Raw genomic sequence first — 19,865 nt, 5'->3', positions numbered from 1 at the left:
GACACTAGTGCTCTTATCTGTTCCCCAAGCTGCAGCTGAACATCTTTGAGTAGTCTTACCTCCTTTCAGGGCTGGATGATGTAGCAGCTCCTGCCTGCGTGCTCTTATCCGGCTGGGGGATAAACAGCTGGTGACTTCAGTGTGCAGCACCGCAGAGCATCACACTTCTTAGACAAGGTGGGAGCAATACAGGGAGGTGGAGAGAAAGATAGTGGGAGGGATAAGGGTGGACCAGAGAGCGCTGATTCGTCTGTATCCTCTGCAGTGCCTGCAAAACTCTGTCAGCATCATCATTTTTACCAGCAGCTTGTTATGACCTTGTTCCCTTTCCTCTCTGGTCCTCTCCTCACCTTTGTCTCATTTCTGTAGCTCCACTTCTGTCCTGATGTCTCCTTCATGTCTCTCTATGTGGTAGTCTCCCTCACTTTTTCACTTTTAAAGCTGCTCTTATACATTATAAATGACTTCCACAGAGATTAGAGTGGAATGTGCTCTGTCTAACAAGCACATAACTCTGCACTTACTGTGGTGAAAAGATTGACCACCTTATATTATCTTTCAAGAAAATATAAAGAGAAATGTCATTTTACTGACTTCCTGTTTGTACAGTATTAATGCATGTTATCACAGGTTGAATTTGCGACCCACTAGAAATTTCTAGCACTGTCATGCCAAATGACTCATGTAAAATGGCTCAGTGTCTCCACCCTAAGGCCAATAAAAGGAATTTCATGAAATAAGTTGGAAGCAGATTCATAGCCTGCATCACAAGGTGCCAGTGGTACAGTACGCCATGTGAAGTTTAGTGGTTCCTATATGTGGATGGATATGAGCAAAGTCATCCAATGACGGTCCACTTTTTTGAGAGTGAGAGAGCTAAATATTACAACGTATAAAACAAAAGTATGTGTGGAAAAAAGTAATAAGTTGTCTAAATAAAGTGAAACATTTTGTAGGTAAACTAATGAATACTTATTCACTGCCTTCCCCCACTACATAGTCACAGAGTACTGTGCCGTTATCAGCATGCTCCGTGCAGGAGACAGGAAAACATCTGGACAGGTACCTTGTTTAGAGGATAACGTAGAGTGCTCACATTCATACTACCAGTCCGTCTGGCCTTAATGAGTAACCTGGTAAACCCAGAGAAAACCTACACAAAAAGGAGAACATATGAACAATTTTTTTTGGCTGCATGAGCTAAAAGTACTACCTTACATAGTACCATTTGAAGAGTTTAGAGTTTGTCTGAGACAAATTAAAAAAACTACAAGGATAGAGTTGTAGCACAGAGGGTTTATGTTAGTGAAAATTGACAAAAGGCCTAATTACTGTAATCCATTCCTCTTGACAATGTAGGGCAAACAAAATACAACTAAATTATCTAAAAAATGATAAATATAAAGACATTTTGTGTGGCTTTTCATATAATCATTGCTTTTCCTGATCTCCAATGATATTATAATCATATTGTATATGAATTTTGTTGATCTACATGCAACTATTTTCCATTAGCAACATGTTTTGATGGAAAATGAATGCCTGGATTTCACTTTAGCTTATCAGACAGACGTGCCATGGTGCAACCGCCTACATAATCTTTTTCTTTTTTATCTTCAGGCACATTCAGACAAAGCCTCAGGCTGTTTCATTCTACTCCCAGTGTGTTCTGCAATTTTACAGTTTCAGTTTCTGTCATTTCTCACCTGCCTGCAATGGTTGCCTCATCTTAACCCCCGCCACACAGGTTTGGCCTAATCAACTAGCAATCATATGTCCTTTCACCAGTAGTTTTCAGCGCATGTGAACGTCAAACTCTTACAGTTTACACACTTGATGTTGCCATTGCATTTAAACAGTTCAATGCATGTCTGTGTGCAACATTGCTGGATATTTCAGCATATTCTATAGGCCCATTAGTCTACAAAGAGCTACAAGTGTCAGCCTTACCATTTATCTTGCATGCTATTTTCATTAATTCATTTGTTATCTTTAGAGACCGGGAGGTGTCTTAGTGAAAAAATATATAATTTGTGTCTAGGGCTGCAATTTACAATTATTTTCATTGTTGATTAATCTGTTGATCATTTATTCGATTAATCAATTAGTTGTTTGGTCTATAAAATGTCAGAAGATTGTGAAAAATGTTGATCATTGTTTCCCAAAGACCAATATGACGTTCTCAAATGTCTTGTTTTGTTCACAACTCAAAGAAATTCAGTTTGCTGTCATAAAGTAAAGAAAGAAACCAGTTTCGTAAAGAAAATATTCATATTTAAGAACCTGGAATCAGAGAATTTTTGAAAAAAAAAAGACTGAAACAGATTAATCAGCTATCAAAATAGTTGCAGATTAATTTAATAGTTGACAACTAATCGATTAATCAGTTAATCTTTGCAGCTCTATTTGTGTCCACAATTTAAAGTAAATACACTGTTATCCCGAATTAGTTGACTTTGCTAGAAATTTGCAGGGAAACCCATTGCTTAAAACTGTTAAAGTTTTTACACAAGGTGAAAGTTAACAGGTCAAGTTGTATTAACACAGAGCGGTGAGTTGATGCACTACACAAATCAAGTTTACATTAGTAGTCATTACTAAAAATCTTTTTTTCTGAAGTCATGTTGTCTAAAATAAGCATGTTAAAGCTTAAGTGTGTAACTTTTTTATATTAATGAACGTCCATTACATTCAAGCCTTTGCCAAATGAGTTGCTACAAAGCTAATTAAAGTTACTATTTGAGACAAAGAGAAAAACCGAGTCAAACTCAGTCGGTCTTTCAACAGATGAAGACAATAATGGGACTTTAAATGATTCAAAAACGTCCCTGAATTGGCCCTCAGGTATGTAATATGTCTATTTCATTCAAAAGCTTTACATTGCGCGATGTGGTTGTACGTCAGTAGCCAACAATAAATTACATCCCCCTTCCATTTAGCGCGTATGTGTTATTCCTTTTAGTCCTTGTTTCAGTTGGCTTACTATTCCCTTGTCCCCCTGTACTTGTGTAAAATGTCCTTGGGTTTCATGAAATGGATGGATGGATGGATGGATGGACTATTGATGCTTTAACAAAATATTTACACAATGAGATTTTTGATAAATAATCATCAGTAATGTGTATATAATGACTAAGTGGGTAAAGGCAAATAATAGAACAGTTACAAAAGTCTGGTAAATTCAGAAAATGATTTTTACGGCAGGTCGACCAGCTCTACAACATCTCACAGACACACATTGTGATAGGTCACAGATTTTGGCGTAACATCAGAAAAACCTGTGTTTGAGTATCCAGCCAGGTAAAAGGTAGATTTCTTAATATAGGTCCTCAGCTATGTAATATGTCTATTCAGCAGGTGTGGTAAATAGACTACCGGTTTTGTCCAAAGCGGCCGCTAGAATCAACACAAACTGAAAGTTACAGATAGCCACTTTATTAAATTGTGCTCTCGAATGAATAATTAGTGCCATTATGGTCTTACACGTGGCCTTCAAACTCTCACTATCGCTTATTCAACATGGTATTATTCTAATTCCAGGCTTATATATGTGAATAGTCTACACTGTAAACATAAAGGTGTGTTATTTTGAGGTCCCTTAAACGGAGGGGGGGCAATGGGAGCTAGTTCAAGTATCATGTACGTCCCTGTCTGGGCCCCTAATTGCATCTATTGAGTCTGCTAATTGCATCTATTGAGTCTGCTGATTTTAAATAGCCTGACTGCAGCTTTTTTTTTTTTTTTTTTTTGTAACTAAATGAGCACACTAGATGCCCGGCGGCTTGCTCACTCAGCTCCGCCCTCACAGTGACAGAAAGTTGCCGGTCGGGACTGGGGGTAGGCTATCTCGGAAATAATCTGCCCACGCGTTAAGCTGCTTTATCTCCGCCAAGCCTCAGCCGGCCAGAGACTGAACCAGCTCTGCTACCTCCCACAGGGAAGTTGGAATTATAGTGGGAGAAAGAAAAAGTGCCACAGGGTGGGGAATTAAGTTTGACAAATCTTTGTTTTGTGAATTAGAGGAGTGTGTTTGTCGCATACATGGGAACCTGACTGGACCCTGACAAACAGAACTGAAGCTGAACCCGCTGCCGTGTGTTCAGCCTGGGAGGCAGGAGGCGTAAAACAAGTGCACCCTGAGAATTTAACCACAGCGAGAAGCTGGCAACGGTGGTTTGGGCATGGACAGCACTGGACTTTGGATATTCCTGATAACAACTTGTCTTATTCAAGGTAGGCTGCTCTGCGTTTCTCAGCACCTGTTAAATAAACATTAGTGATGTGACACTGGTGATGCGAGTCCTGCTAAAATACATGCTTTCTCTGTATATTATCTATAGCCTACCAATCACAAAGAAGGAGGTACAGTCGAGAGTCGAGAAGTAGTCTAGAGGAACACGGATAAAAAATCATCATAGTTGGGCTATAAAACATAATTGTTGCATTTTAAATTGGTGGTTGCTTCATAATCGTTTCCTGTATTGTTATGAGCTTGGCCGTTTAAAACATGTTTTTAATTTATGCTTTTATTTTGATAAATAATTTCGTATTTATGTGAATATACAGTGTTAATAGTGTTTTGTCTATTTTACATTATTGTTACATCATATAAGTGCTCATTTAAAGACTTATCACCACCCAGTATAGTATAGGCTACAGGTAGTAAAATTAAAAGCTAGTCACTCTTGATAAAGGGTTAATGTGTTTTCATTGATTAATTAATTATTAATAAAACATTTACTATTGTTTTATAGATCTATAAGCCATTAATATGAACAACGTTTGGGTTGCCAAGTTGTGATGTTATTAAGATTTTTCACAGCCTTATAACAGAGTTCTTATTACAACTAATCTGTGAAGTATCAGTAATATTACTATTTTCTCAATTTCTCAACTATTTTATAAGCCATTAGTTACAGTTTATAAACTCAATGTAAGGGGTGCCTGCTTGTGATTGTTAAAATTAAGTTATTTCTTTATATACTGTAGGCTATAGATTTATTCATTTTCATTTTAACTTTCATCAATGCAGCTCTAACAGTATTATCTGATGTATTCTCTGCAACTAAATTACGTTTATCATTTAGTCATTTACTCCTGATCAGTGCAGAAGTCAAATCAGACCATTTCAACAAGCTCTTGCATATTTCAGTCAGTCATATACAGTTGTCAACTAAACTCGCCTGGCAGGTGCACTGGGGTGATCACACTGAGATGTAGCCGTCCCTGCAGATGCATCCCCACATTTTACAGTGTTATGTGTGTGTGTGTGTGTGCGTGTTTGCGTGTGTGCTTGTTTGTGTGCGTGTGTGTGTGTGTGTGTGTGTGTGTGTGTGTGTGTGTGTGTGTCTGTGTGTGTGTGCGTGTGCAAATGAATGAATAAATAAATGAATGAATGAATGAATGCATGAATGAATGAATGGACCAACTCTTGCCTCATTGTAACAGTTGCAGCTGTGTAACCACACTAAGCTGGAGCCATATAGCTAACAGTAGACTTGTGGCTGTGTAATACAATATATATATATATATATATATATACATATATAAAAGTCATTGTGGCAGCATATGGATGTGTTTAGCTGCTGTGATTGCTTTTTTTCACTAAGTTAGTGGTAAACCCCCCATGTGCTGTAGTTGAGCAGTAATTTGCTGGTGTGCATACATGTGTGTATGTGTTTTTACTGAGTGTGAGGCCACGCCATGTGTGGGATTGTCATGTTGAAGGACAGAGCAGTGGATTAGAGCTTCACAGGGAGCAGGAATGGTACAACAACATGATAGCTGCCAAGTCCTAGCCTGCTGACTGTTGCTGCAGTGTGTGTGTGTGTGTGTGTGTGTGTGTGTGTGTGTGTGTGTGTGTGTGTGTGTGTGTGTGTGTGAGTGTGAGTGTGTGTCTTATACTGGCTGGTGCAGACTCAGAACACTTCAGACTCAGAGTCTGTCAGAATCTGTTGGGTTCCCCGGTAGGTTGATGTGAGTGCTGTGACAGGCAATCACTGGTATGTTTTCACATGTAAGTTTGCAGTTCTCCACTACAGAAAGACACACAGGCTGAGACTGACAGACAGGCATCCTCATGAATTTTTTGCATAATCCACTGTCTGCAGCTGGAACACACAGACGCTACCCCACAGAAATAATCCAGCACAAGCACTCAGACCTTCTGTCCATTTCCTCTTTTGTTTGTCTCTTCATTCTCCACCTCCCTCTCCAAAGTCGGCCAATTTAAAGTCTTTTTTTCCCCCTTTATTGTCTCTCCATCAGTTGAGATATTCTATATTTCTATCTATCTCCTCTCTCTCTCTCTTAGGTTTTTATTCTCCTCTCATGTCCCAAAACACAGATGCAGCAGCAACAGTCATCATAATCCTGTGAGCTGCCCGCTGAAAACTGGCCAACTGCACACTCCACGTTCCTGCAGTGCCACAGAGATTTCACATCCACACAAACATGCACACGTATCCATGCGTGTGCACACAGATCCCAATCAAAAACAATAAGAGATTATAATCGATTTAGCCGAAAATGAAGGGAGAAGTGTTTTCACTATTTCAATCAGGCAAAAAAATTGAGAGCAGCACACATAATTTCAGTGTCAGTTTCCATTGTTGGTAAAGCTGTTCTTTGCTTTCACACTGCAATATATTGGTTTAGAGCAACAACAAAAAATAGCTGCTATAGAAAATAACCGCCTAGTCACAGGTAGTGGTGTACCAGTTAAACCTCTGTCACTTTCAGGCTGCACATAGTTATGCAATAACAGTGAGGTTTTAGTCCAAGCATTGTGTGTGTTTTTGTGTGTCTGTGTGTCAGTTGGCCTTTACTGTGCTTCAGGTTTCCCTATATTGTAAGTCACAAGGCCAAAGACACAAACCCAGTGTGTAATCCCTGATCAATCACAGATTTGATGGCTTTAAGATTAAACAGTTAATCTTTCTCTCTCTGTGTTTTTTTCATTTTCTCGTCTGTCGCATGAGGTCAGTTTTTTTGTAATCTCGCAATGCCAGACCTATCTCCACAGTGCTGTGGAGTAAGGTCTGGCTACACCACAGATACTGTAACAAATTACCGTAAAAATACAGGATTTTTCTTACAGTAATTGTCTGTTCTTCCTAAATACAGTGGAATACTCTTAATGTTGAGGCATTTGAGGAAACAAATATTGACAGCAACTTCTGTACAATTTAACGGTATACATTGGCATCAAGTCCCCACCACTTTGTGGAAAAATATAATGTTACACCAGAGATTTAATACAAAGAAGTACAAAAAATAAGAAGAGAAAGAGAGAAATTAGAGATATTTTGACCTGATTGTGAGGGACTCTGCTGGACCAGCACAGAGGTTGATGGTGCGCATCACCTACTTGGCTCACATACTACACATCGCACATCCTCAGCCATCCTGCTGCTAAAGGTAATTTAACAAGGTATTTGTGTTCTTATCAAATGCAGCTGTACCTTGGTTTGTTATTGTGGGTTGAATTTGCATTGTATTAACTGGTTGTTAAGTTATTGTTAGCTAGTAAGCTAGCTAAACTGTGTTACCAGTATCGTACCAGTTGTTTAATTTGCTTTTATTTCGTCTTTGTTGTGGCAAATTGTGATGCATTGGTACATGTATTCGTATATGGCATTATCATTTGATGTCAGAACATTATTTTTATTATATTTATTTTAGATGCAAATACTGTTCTAAAATAATTTAAGGATAGCATTGTTGTTGGTATTTTATATTTGTAGTTTAGTAAGACCAAAGTTCTAAAAATCTGTGTGCTTAACACTGCTTGCAAAGTTATCCATTGCTTCAAAAACACCAATGTCTCCTAATGGTTCAAAATGAATTTGAAGTAAACAACGAAAAAAGTATCATATCTTTTATTTATTTTTTTGTTTGTTTTGCCCAAATTTGTAAATCTTTTACCAAAAAGCCTACAGCAAAACCTTTCACTGTCCCTCTGTTGAACTCTCACACAATACGACAAAATGTTACAAATGGCTCGTCACATAATGAGAATGATGGAGGATATCCATTCAGGATGTGAAAAAAAAAGCCCAACACCACGCTGTGATGCTCTTGCTGTTTTTGCATGTTGCCCATTCAAGTATGAAACAATATCGCTATTGTTTTGTTACGTTCCCATGGTTGTCTCTTGCCAGTGGGCTGGTGAGATAATTTCCTATTGTCTAAACAATAGAAGAATGTGAATGGACTTAGAATAGACACAGCAGAAAAGAGGAAGGTGAAAGAGATGTGGGACCAACAAGATATGAAAGTGTCTGGGTGCGTGCGTGTATGTGTGTGTGTGTGTGTGTGTGTGTGTGTGTGTGTGTGTGTGTGTGTGTGTGTGTGTGTGTGTGTGTGTGTGTAGTAGTAGTAGTAGTAGTAGTAGTAGTAAAGTGGGGTTGGGGGTGTTTGTGTCAGAAAGATAGGCTGTCTGTCTATTCTGCCCTAACCTGAAGCCCCTAATCAGCTCAGCAACATAACTCAGGGGAGACTCTCAGTATGTGTGTGAGTGTGTGTGTGTGCGTGTGTGTGTGTGTGTGTGTGTGTGTGTGTGTGTGTGTGTGTGTGTGTGTAAAGGACAGGATTTAGAAACGAGTAAAAGTATTTTGATACATTTGACAGTTTTTTTATCGCTTTTGTACAACTATGTGATAATAGTACCAAAGCGATAAAAAAATTACAAACTGACTTGTGGCTTTTCTGTATTTACTGAGCATGTTTTTATGTTTTTCCACAATGACTATGGATATAAGATTGGATGAGGGGTTAATACCACTCTTGCTAATATGCAAATTTGTTTAATGTTGGAAAGAGCCAGGCGACCTGTTTCCAGTATTTGTGCTAAGCTAAGCTAACAGATGCTGGCTCTAACTACAAATTTATCCTACTGACGTGAGGGTAGTATCAGTCTTTTCAGCGTCTTTCCCAAAAGAAAAGAAAACTATTCCTTTAAGAGATGTCATCATACATTTCTGCCACAAATTATCACAGAAAACAGCAAATCTTCTCTTAAATAAAATTCTCAGTTTAACATGAATCACATAAGTGTATTGTTGTAGTATTATGGCATAGTTAGAATCAGACATAAACAAGATACTTCTATGAAGCATTTGATACATTTTAGAAAAACACTTTTTAAATGTTTATCTTGACATTATTACTGGTAAAAAAAACCTTAAACCACTGAATGTCTTTCTTATAGGTATGGAGTTTTAAAAACCTGCATAAACAAATTTCTTAGAACTTAATCTATAAAATACTTCCGCAAAAACATTTTTATAATTGTGAGCCTCATGTACAGCAGCAAATGTACTATGGTGCAGATGCACTTTAATATCCTAAATGCTGTAATCTACTCCCACTGCTGGCTGTCTTCCCTCCCTCCAATGACCCACACAAACACACACAATGGTTTAAAAAGTGGGCATGTGTGGCGCAGTGAACTCCTTCTCTAATACAAAACTATTAAACGTATTAATATAACAAAAAAATGTGGCTCAGTTTTGTACTTGACATCATGTGATGATGTTGGTCATATTTTTGATGATTGTCAGCAGTGCAGAGGTCTATCTGTACTTTGAAGATTTTGCGTGCGTGTTTGCATGCATAGAACATGCACAAATTAACCATTTACAAAATACATGTTTGCATATTAAATGCTTTTTCTGCAGATTTATATTATGAGACGAGCCAAAACAAATATCATAAAGTAGGGAATTAATACACTCTAATCATTCTATTCGAATCGTGTTTTCATCATTTAGGTGATGGGAAACTAGATAAGCACACTAACATGCTGTGCTTTTTTTTCTCGGAATTTGTAAATCTTTTGTTTTATAAATCAATTTGAACTAAATCTCATAATTCAGTTTACCAACAGTTGAATTTGAATTATTGTGGTTATGAATGAGATGCCAGTTTTATAGCTCAATGTAACCTATGAAACCAGTGAAATCATCAACATATTATTTCAAGCAGGTCTTAGGTTGCACCAGAGCAAACCTATTGCGCAGTGACATTCATTGTAATTTATAAGTACATGAATCCAACTGTTTGTGAGATTTTCAAAGACCTTTATTCTTCTCTGTATTTCAGAGATGATTGGCTTTCTGTTCTTGCACAGCTCATTGTTGAAAGTTTTTAGTATGTCATTCAGAAATAATTACATAAAGTGATTGTGTTGTCAGGAATTTTGGATGTCAAGTCATCCAAATTAAACAACAAAATGTATCATTTGAGCATCATAGTACTCCAACGATTTAGTATTGCACTTCTATAACATCGTTGGACTCAGGATGGACAATTAAAAAAAAAAAAGGAAAAAAATTGATGCAGCAGAAGAGACACACTTTTGTTTCACACATTCCTCCTTTTTTCAAAACCTGCCACCTACATTACCCAAAATGCAATCCACCAGCTGGCAGTTGTTAATTTAAATGTAACGTTGTTTTGGGGCATTTAAGAGTGCAGTCTCAAAACTGTTCAACTATACGCTGCATGTAACTTTTACCCTACTTCAAATATTGTGTCCAGTTGGATAAGAGAACAAGGAAAATAATTTATTACAGTTTATACTTAACTACAGGAAAACATGAAAAAATATGATAACGTGTCAGAACAAAAGTAGCACTGACCCCTGCTTGATTTCAGTCTGTGCACATTAAGTTCAACAAACCTCTAGAAAATCACCACAAAAAATATTGGTATGTAAAAAAAAATCGTTATTCTTAGGTTATATAAATATATTATTTATGTGCTATTAATGAAGCTCTTACACAGCTCTGACAGAAATATAACTGTAGGATACCAAAATACTGTGAATGGTTTAAAGCATTACTTCCTGGTTAACAAGAGGACCTTGTCAGAGAGATGAACTGCTTTAGTTTTGATGTCAGCGCTGTTAGCCTGGGGTGTTTTTGATTGTTAAACTCTGTGATAGATACTAGACTAGAAAACTGATGGAACGATCAATATTCATCCATTAATAACATGGAAATATTGGATTACATAATGAACCATAAACAATGGCCCCTCTTTTATATGTTTAAAAAAATACAATATTTCAAACATGGAAATCACCCCTGGGTATGGGTTACATTCACAATGTCTAATTCAACATTGTATTCATGTATTACAATTTCCAGTCATCTGGTTTGTGGCATTACATGTTTGAGAAAGGTAAAAGCAACCAGCTAGAGTAGGACTTGCTTTACAGTAATGTCAGAAATTACTGTTTCAATAATGACATTTATAGAGTGACCAACATTTTTTGCTGCTTTGTCACACTCACACACACACACACACACACACTTACATTAACCTACTCTATATTTTTTTAAAAGAGGATTCCAAATAGATCTTGGGAGGTAAATAAAATGACATGATCATCATTTAAGAAGTCAATGTGTATGTTGATTATATGTTGCAAAGATTTTGTTTTGTTATTATGAGTCTGTATTTACCGGGCTATTTCACAAAACCTAGATAGCGGATTAGGCCGGGATTTCACAGTTATCCTGGCTCAATTTAGCCTTGACTCGGTTTTTACCTTTTTATTATCAGCCTGCATTAAGTACTGTTATTATTTAAAGTTGTGACCATTATTTTTTATAATTATTCATGCGACAGTCATCGTTACTGTTATATTGCTGTATGAAGACTGCTGTTCATATTGTTGTTAGAAGTTTGATGAATATATTACAGCAGTTGTTGAGATAATTAGAAACTTCTTTAACAATAAAGGGTCATGGTTGTTCCTCTTCCTCTTCCATGTGCATTGTATTTGGCATTCTTAGCACACAATTTGTGTGACTATAATTTGGGAGGATTTTACTATTTTAAGAACATATGCTAATTGTACAATCCTCCTAAATTATAGACTTAGTTCACTGTGTTGTAGGCTACTGTACATTCACGTAACAACAGGGAGAGAACACCCCAATGGTTTTTGACCTTATATTTTGCTGGGGGGAAATAACTGATGAATATACTTTGTTACATTCATGTGTATAGTGTGCATGGAAATTTGTAGGCTATTAACGCTTTCAGTCGGTTTGCGATCATCTGCCACGCTTTCTCTCGCTGTTTCATTACAGCGGCCGTGTTTCTTTTTTTTTTTGTACAAATAATGTGTTTCACATTATCATACTTCCACAAGAAGCTGTTGCTCACTCTGTATAAAGTATGTACAATGCGTATTCTCCATTGTAGCATCAGTAAATCTGTAATCGACCTCGCGGTCTGTTAAGGAAAGCCGTGCATATCCGAATTACTTCAGCCTGGCACAATTTAGTCGCTCCTCCTCAGCCTGGCTTGGCCATCATGAAACGCACCAAGCAAGGATGCACAGATTAGACTAGGTTAAGCCTCACTTTATCAGTTATCCTGGATTTATAAATTCTGCTTTTGTAAAACAGCCCGTTTCAAGTAAATGTTTCAAGCTAAATTTTGATGAAATAGGTTAAATGTTGTTTTTTCCCCTGTAAAGGAAAGAAACACACAAATTAATCGAAACTGATTATATTTCAAATACAAATGGTGAGATACTTTATGGTGAGATCATTTATATCTGTAGAACATTAAGGCAAAGTTATTCTTCTCATGACAAGTAAATTGGCAGCGGTTGGCATGTCTGGATGCATTTCCATCTCTTGAGCACTTATCTTTTATTATATATATTTATTATATTATATATAGGCCTACTATTAAGCTGCTGGCACGTGAAGAGGAAGAGGGGATTTTAAATGGATTAACTATAAAAAATAAATAAATGATTTCTTCATAAAAAAGTTAGTAATGGATATCGTAATAATACCGATGGTAAGACTTTTGATATTTTAATCAAAGATGGCTGGTGACTGAGGTACATTGATGGATATTTAGCATGAAAGGTTTGTCTGTGTGTGTGTGTGTGTGTGTGTGTGTGTGTGTGTGTGTGTGTATGTGTATGAGAATGAGAGCAACCATTGTTCTGAGCTGTTTTGTTGTCATTGTCATTGTTCCTCATCCTGCATCATGAATAACACATTTATTCTTTATGAACCGACCTGATTAAACAGGATGTCATTTAAAGTTATCTGACAAACACAAGTAAACACACGTGACTCACATAGTGAACCAGTTTACATACTGTGGAGTTGTTGAAGGGGATCAAAAAGTCAGTGGGAACAGTAACCAAACAAATTGTGCTTATTTATACCTCACTCTAATCCACAACCTTTGACCTCAGCTCACCTCTCACACTGCTGAAATGGATTACCTTTGACAGCTGAGCTCAGCCCATCATGCTGCTGACAGTGAACCGCTAAGCGCATGTCAGTCTGATGCTGCCAACTTGTGTGTATTTGTGTGTGCATGGGTGAAAGTGTGTTAATGTCTTTACCTCTTGTGTTTCTCATCCAGGAAAGAATGGCCAGACTGTGGAAATGGATGATGGGAAGTGGGGGTATGTCGGCTCAAAGGTGGATCTCCGTTGTCGGTTCATCAACAGCTCTCCGCCTGTCAAAATCTCACAGGTATTCAGTCGTCCACCTGTGGATTACACCCATGTGTAATCAGATTGAAACATAAAATACAAATAATATCATTCATACCCAGGACACATTTGGCATCAAAAGAGACAGATATTTCCCTTAGAAGTTGGTAGAGACCAAAAACACAGCTAGTGAATATTAAACTTACATTCATCAGGTGGAGACTTGGTTTACTGACAACTTTTGCCATATCAATATAAAAGTTTATGGTATGTCAATGTTGCGGTCACAACTTACTTCATTTGCCCTCAATCGGCCAAAGAAACTATTCAGGTTGCAGCATCATCATTAATATAGTTATAATCAGCCAGTTTTGGTTCAAGCATGTGGTTGGTGAGAAATCTGATTCAAATATTCGACAGTGACCAGTTTACTTCAGTGCATGTAAACATGTTCTGCTTATCTAAAAAAACTTGTTATTAGCCAGTCTCTGTGAAAGGAGGCCACATTAAAAAACACTAGATGTGTCATAGAAAGAAAACCAGATGCTAGATTTCACATGCTCCGTAGATTCTTGCTAATATTATTTTATGTACTTAAAAACAGTTCTGAAATGCAAAATAATAGAATTTTAATCATGTGATAAAACATGCGATTAATTGTGATTAACTATAGAAATTCAGAGATTAATCGCGATTAAAAAAATAAAATGCTTGACAGCCCTAATTTGAACATGTGAACAGATATTTTAAAACAATACATTTTTCTTTCGAAATCACTATAAGGGATCATTCCAGTAGTTTTGCCTATATAACTCAATTAACTATATTATTTATTACTGGCTACAATTTCCAAATTCATCCAGGAAGTCATTTTTATTTCAGTAAGGCATTACAATTAAGAAAAGTCTCTGCTCTGAACTGCATTACCACTTAACAATAATGAATCCCATAATGCAATAACGTAAACCACTGCCAAACTTGTGGTTTGCTTCTGAAAATGGCCATTAATAATGATAAATATGCAATATGCCTCTTAGTTAATTGGCTAAAACCATTGCCTACTCAATATTACATAACTAATATAACAGTTTTATGGTTCATATCAGAGCTCTTGGTGGTTCATATCAGATCTTTTTTACACTTCCCCTCATCATTTACTTCTTCAATTTGAATACATCCTTCTTTCTTAAGGTAACATGGCAGAAACTGGTGAATGGCACTAAGCAGAACGTGGCAATCGCAAATCCCTCCCTGGGTGTGTCTGTGGCCCCACCCTACAGAGACCGTGTCACCTTCAAGAATGCAGCAGTGAGGCGGCGGACTCCGACTCTGGAAGACACCACCATCACTTTTTCCTCTCTCCGCCTTTCTGACGAGTTCACCTACATCTGTGAATACACCACGTTCCCTGCAGGGAACCGAGAAAACTCTGTAAACCTCACTGTCTATGGTATGGCAGATTTATGATGATCTTATCCTCAAGTAAAATTGATGGAGATGTTAAATGTAAAGGCACGTAAACCTCAGCAGTTTCCCCTGGTTTCCAGTCTTTATGATAAGCTAAGAAAACCACCCACTTAACTATATCGTTAAGATAATATAAAAGATCCAAGACAAAACTGAGAGAAGGACAGGAAGTCGCAATTGCAAATCTGTCTGCTACTTCAGCACCACGGACAGCGCCATGCATTTATAAATACACAGCCCATTTAGGCTACTGCTATTTCAGAGCCATAGTCGGGGCCATAGATTGTAACTTGCACAAACCCTTAGTCAAAGAAATATATAATATGTAATATTCCTGCATTAAAATGTATAACAATGACTACACATATGTTATGTATTTTGTTTATTTGTATATTATCTTAAATGTTTCCATCAATGTTCAACCCTCACCCCCACTGGCGAATTAAGTCTCCCAGCGACGGGGGGTACAACAAACCCCTTTCCCCCGGTGCAGAAAAATCTGAGAGATAACACCGACATGTAAAATATTTTGTGATATTGGGGTTTTGTTAGCTTGCTTGCTTGCTAACCTGTCAGCCACCACCCCAAATAGAATCTAAGTAATTAAGTCATGTGGGAATCAATGCAGCTATTTCTTTAAAGTGACATAACATTAATAGATGTTACTAAATGTAATGTGAAAACAACTTAAATACCTTAACTAGTCTGTAAACAGATACATTTTCATCGGCAATTGTGGTTGTGAAGACAACAACTCCTATGATCCCATACAACTGCACGTCGTCATCAAAAAGTCTGTGTTTTGATTGAGAGACCTGCATGGAGACCCCTAGTGGCAGAAAATTACATATTGTACATAGTGGGCATGCATCTTGGTCATTTTGCTGACAAGGGGGATGGCATCCCCACTTAAATCGCCTACTGAGCGTACACACACAAGAGTGGCTCGATATTCTCATTTAACTCTCGGCATAAAGCAAATTTCCCAAAATGCCTAACTCTTCCTTTAAGGTGTTGAATGATACATAAGGTAGTCCCACTCATTGATTTAGCAATGTTCTGCTTTGAGGAAATTGTTTAGGATTTTTTTTATTTTTTATTTTTTTATCAAACTACTGTTTCCAAGGACAAGAATTAACTTCAACAAGAAGTTATTAATGAGGTGACTGCTGTTCATATTTTCTGTAGAGTCAAGTTATAGCTTTTACCTGTCTGCCCTTTGAATAGGCTGCCGTAAGTTAAACATTATACAATATTATCATGCTTTAAAAACATGCTAATGCTAGATTAACTCAATGCTTGTGTTTATTTTCATTCACTCAGTTCGCCCAACAACTCAGATGACTCTGTCCACGCCGACGCTGGTGGCTCGTTCATCCAATGTAAAAACACCGGTGGCCACCTGCATCTCTGCCAATGGAAAACCACCCAGTACGATCAGGTGTGTGTGTGTGTGTGTGAGTGTGTGTATATATGTGCTTTAGTGGAAGGGTATTTTCTATCTTTTCACCCTCCCTTTTTAAAGTTTTAATATAGCATGTGTACTGACCTTCTTTGCCTTAGTTATTTAACTCCCACTTAACTACAAGTCAGCCTACATTGATGTATCTCTATGTCGTGACCCTGATTCCACATTGATCTGAGTAGGTGGGAGACGAGGGTGCTGGGAGAAGTGACCAACCGGGAGTACAGGAACTCAGACGGTACGTTCACTGTCCAGAGTGACTACATTTTGGTGCCCAGCAGAGAAACACACAAGGAGACGCTCACCTGCGTCACCACCTACAACGAGGAGGTCTTCACTGACAGCGTCACCCTCGATATTCAGTGTAAGTCTTTTTCAAGCTCATAACTATACAGATAAAATATTAACACTATTACAAGCTCACTTTCTGTTATTTGTTTGTGTTCGTTTTTGTACCAGATGAGCCAGACGTTTCAGTCGATGGGTTTGATGGAAACTGGTACCTGAACCGAGAGAATGTCCAGCTGACCTGCCAAGCTGATGCCAACCCGGCCGTCTCTCTGTATCAGTGGAGACTGTGAGTACAACTCTGTTTGTTTGTGTTTCACTCAAATTTACTATTCAAAGTGAGATCACCTTATTACAATGGATCAAGGAGGTTGTGGTCTATCCCTCCCAGTAACATTTGTTTGCTCATTCTTCATGCAAATATCTAGTTTACTTTTCTTTTCTACTGCCAACAAACGTACACGTAAGCCAAACAACACACCATCTGCTTTCCTTTGTTTTTGTCTGTTCTGTTTTGTTAATACTGTCTTGTTGAAATGGGATAATTCACAGAATTTCCCCAAAAGCACACATTTTTATGTGGAAATTATGCCTATCTTGTGTTTGAGTAGATCATAAAACAAACAAGCAGAGGTCGCAAATGTTTAGGGCACTGCATGTTTAAATGAAAGTTATTCACATGGACAAAATGTTGATTGATGAGACTCTTAGTTTCACAACTTGTGTGCACTTCTTTTTTAAGTTTTATTTTCTGTATTTTTTGCAGGAGTAATGGCTCCTTACCGAGCAATGCTGAGATCCGAGACAACGTCCTTACCCTTAAAGGGCCGGTCACATACGACCTGCAAGGCACCTATGTGTGTGATGCAACCAACAGCATCGGGACACGATCAGGCTCTGTGGAGGTCAGCATTACAGGTACGTTTACCTGGAGTCTGGGGTCATTTGATTTGACACTTACTGTACCCCAAAGCTACTGTGAACAAAGAATGTGTCTGTTTGATTTTTTTATTGATGTTTGTGTGTTTTTTCTGTAGAAAACCCTCTACCGCAGATAGCAACGGGTGATGTCATCAGCGTAGTCGCCTTATTACTGGCTGCTGGAGTGCTCATGGGCATTACTGTCACAGTCCTGGTGCTCAAAATAAGAAGTAGAAAAGGCGACTCCTCGTACGTATACAGTCATTAGCCGTCTATTGTCCCAACATGCTTTGTATCCTCTTTTACCATCCTAATCGTCTAACTTTTATTCTCTTTGATCAGAAATGACACTCCGTCCAGAAAACTGTCCCAACCATTAAGGAAAAGACCAGCAGATGATATCCAGGTAACCTTTTGTGTTGTGTTTGTAATCACATGTTCAAAGAGTTGCCAGTAGGCTTAAGTGGAGATTTTGTGCATGAACTTGTTTATTATCACGGCATTTGCAGCGAGATTCTATGCAGCTCTTACTAGAGATCAGCTGTGATTTAGATATAGATGTTAGAATATATGCACTGTACTCTCTAGCTATCATTACACTGTTCTTTATGTGGACCGTATTGGAAGCTCTGTACTTTGTTATGTATAAGAATGTATGTAAAGGCTCGGTTATAACAGCATTTATAACTGCAAAATGTTTGCTAAAATCACTTCATTTTAGAGGAATCTGTGTGATCAGAGGATTTGCTCAGGGAGTGCTTTGCATGAATGTGAACTTGCCATGTTGGCCAGTTCCAAACCATCTGAACAGTGCTGACCGTTAAGGGAACAGAGACAGTCCATACTAGCACTACTAGGAGGTCAGTAACTTTACAGGGTACCCTTAAGTACATACTACACAGTGTGCACGATCAGTATATCTGGTAGGGAGTATGTGTATTGTTTCTAATTTTGATACATCTTTAATGTGTCTCTCATTTCTCCACAGCACCCGGGGCGGTTTTATGAAGAGCTTCCAAACACAGCGGATTATGTAAGCTACAGACTGGCCTGCAACAAAGAGGACTACCCAGAGCCCTACTCCCCTCCCATCAAGCCTCCTCTCTCATTTCTGCCCCAACACCCCTATAACTCCTCACAACCAACCACTACAACCAGCAGCAGTGGCACCAACACGCCAAAAAACACCTCCTCTCCTCCTCTTCCTCCTTCACACACCACGGCCATCTTTAAGTACCCCTCGGTATCAGGCCTGGCTTCACCTCCCCCGGGAGTGGTGGCGTACACTTTTCCCAAAGAGCAGTACGTCTGAACCGACACTTCGTCAAAAACTAAAACCTTTAAAGCGAGCTCAGATGAAATGACCCAATATAAACTCTAACCTTTCCTAAGAGAAGGCTTGGAAAATGTGGTTAACCTTGCATCATTGTGGACAGCACTGGAGATCAAAGAACAATGCAGCTTTTATTGTAGGACTTGGAATTAAGTCCAGTTTTGAAAAATCTTCTCTTTTATTGTGTTATCTATTATTTGAAAAAGGAAGACTGTTGAACCATGTTTTAGGTGTTTAGAATAGAGGAATGTCAAGTTTAAGATGATTTGACTGTCATTTGAAAAATGTATATGCATGGATGTATTACATTTCATTGGATTATCTTTTGATGTCCAATGTGGTTGTTCCCTTACTTTATCCTCTATGGTATCATTTTGTAAAAAAAAAAGAAAGGAAAAAAAAAGATTATAATTTCCTATTTTATCTCTAATGCCCACTCTCTTTATCCTGCATCATACTCACTGACAATCCCTTTACTGAGAAACAGCAGACCTCACCTTTTGGTTTTACCTGCTGTTCTTATTGCCTGTGCTGGTATTTTGTATTGTTTATGTTTTTCTTGCAAAGAAAAGAATCTTTAAAAAAAACATTTTTATTTACTGAACAATTTTGTTGGTATATGAAATTGATGTTTTTATTTGTGGTATCTGTGGATTATAGTATTCATTGACACTGGTTGTTGGACAAGCCTTCAATTTTTAGCATTTAAATAAAAATTGATCATGTAAACTTGTATCAACAGTGACTGAAAAACACAAAACCATACAAACACTTCTTCTCTTTCTTTACTCTGAATATACAGGCTATTTCTTATTTTTATTATTTTTTGGCCATTTTTAGGCCATTTTTAGGCCTTTATTTCCACAGCACAGATAAAGACATGTTTGTTGTTCAGTCCACCATTTTGG

At 37.8% G+C, this 19,865-nt stretch overlaps 1 protein-coding gene across 2 annotated transcripts; it reads left to right on the top strand.

Moving 5' to 3' along the window:
* Positions 1 to 3,664: 3,664 nt before the first annotated feature.
* Positions 3,665 to 19,633, top strand: nectin1a (nectin cell adhesion molecule 1a). Of its 2 annotated transcripts, XM_028596101.1 has the most exons (11): positions 3,665 to 4,233; positions 13,411 to 13,523; positions 14,675 to 14,933; positions 16,274 to 16,391; positions 16,598 to 16,779; positions 16,875 to 16,992; positions 17,470 to 17,621; positions 17,741 to 17,873; positions 17,967 to 18,030; positions 18,346 to 18,484; positions 18,613 to 18,700. In XM_028596101.1, the coding sequence occupies exons 1-10, from the start codon at positions 4,182 to 4,184 to the stop codon at positions 18,439 to 18,441; spliced, it is 1,287 nt and encodes a 428-aa protein (XP_028451902.1). In that variant the 5' UTR covers positions 3,665 to 4,181; the 3' UTR covers positions 18,442 to 18,484; positions 18,613 to 18,700. The 2 variants fall into 2 exon arrangements, with proteins under 2 accessions (XP_028451902.1, XP_028451900.1); XM_028596099.1 differs by lacking the exon at positions 18,346 to 18,484 and having other exon boundaries at positions 18,613 to 19,633.
* The last annotated feature ends 232 nt before the right edge of the window (positions 19,634 to 19,865 follow it).

Source organism: Perca flavescens, chromosome 13 (genome assembly GCF_004354835.1).
Source record: "Perca flavescens isolate YP-PL-M2 chromosome 13, PFLA_1.0, whole genome shotgun sequence".
Taxonomy (NCBI): Eukaryota; Metazoa; Chordata; class Actinopteri; order Perciformes; family Percidae; genus Perca; species Perca flavescens.
The sequence above is the reverse complement of the archived record's forward strand: the minus strand, read 5'-3'. Positions and strand labels throughout refer to the sequence as shown.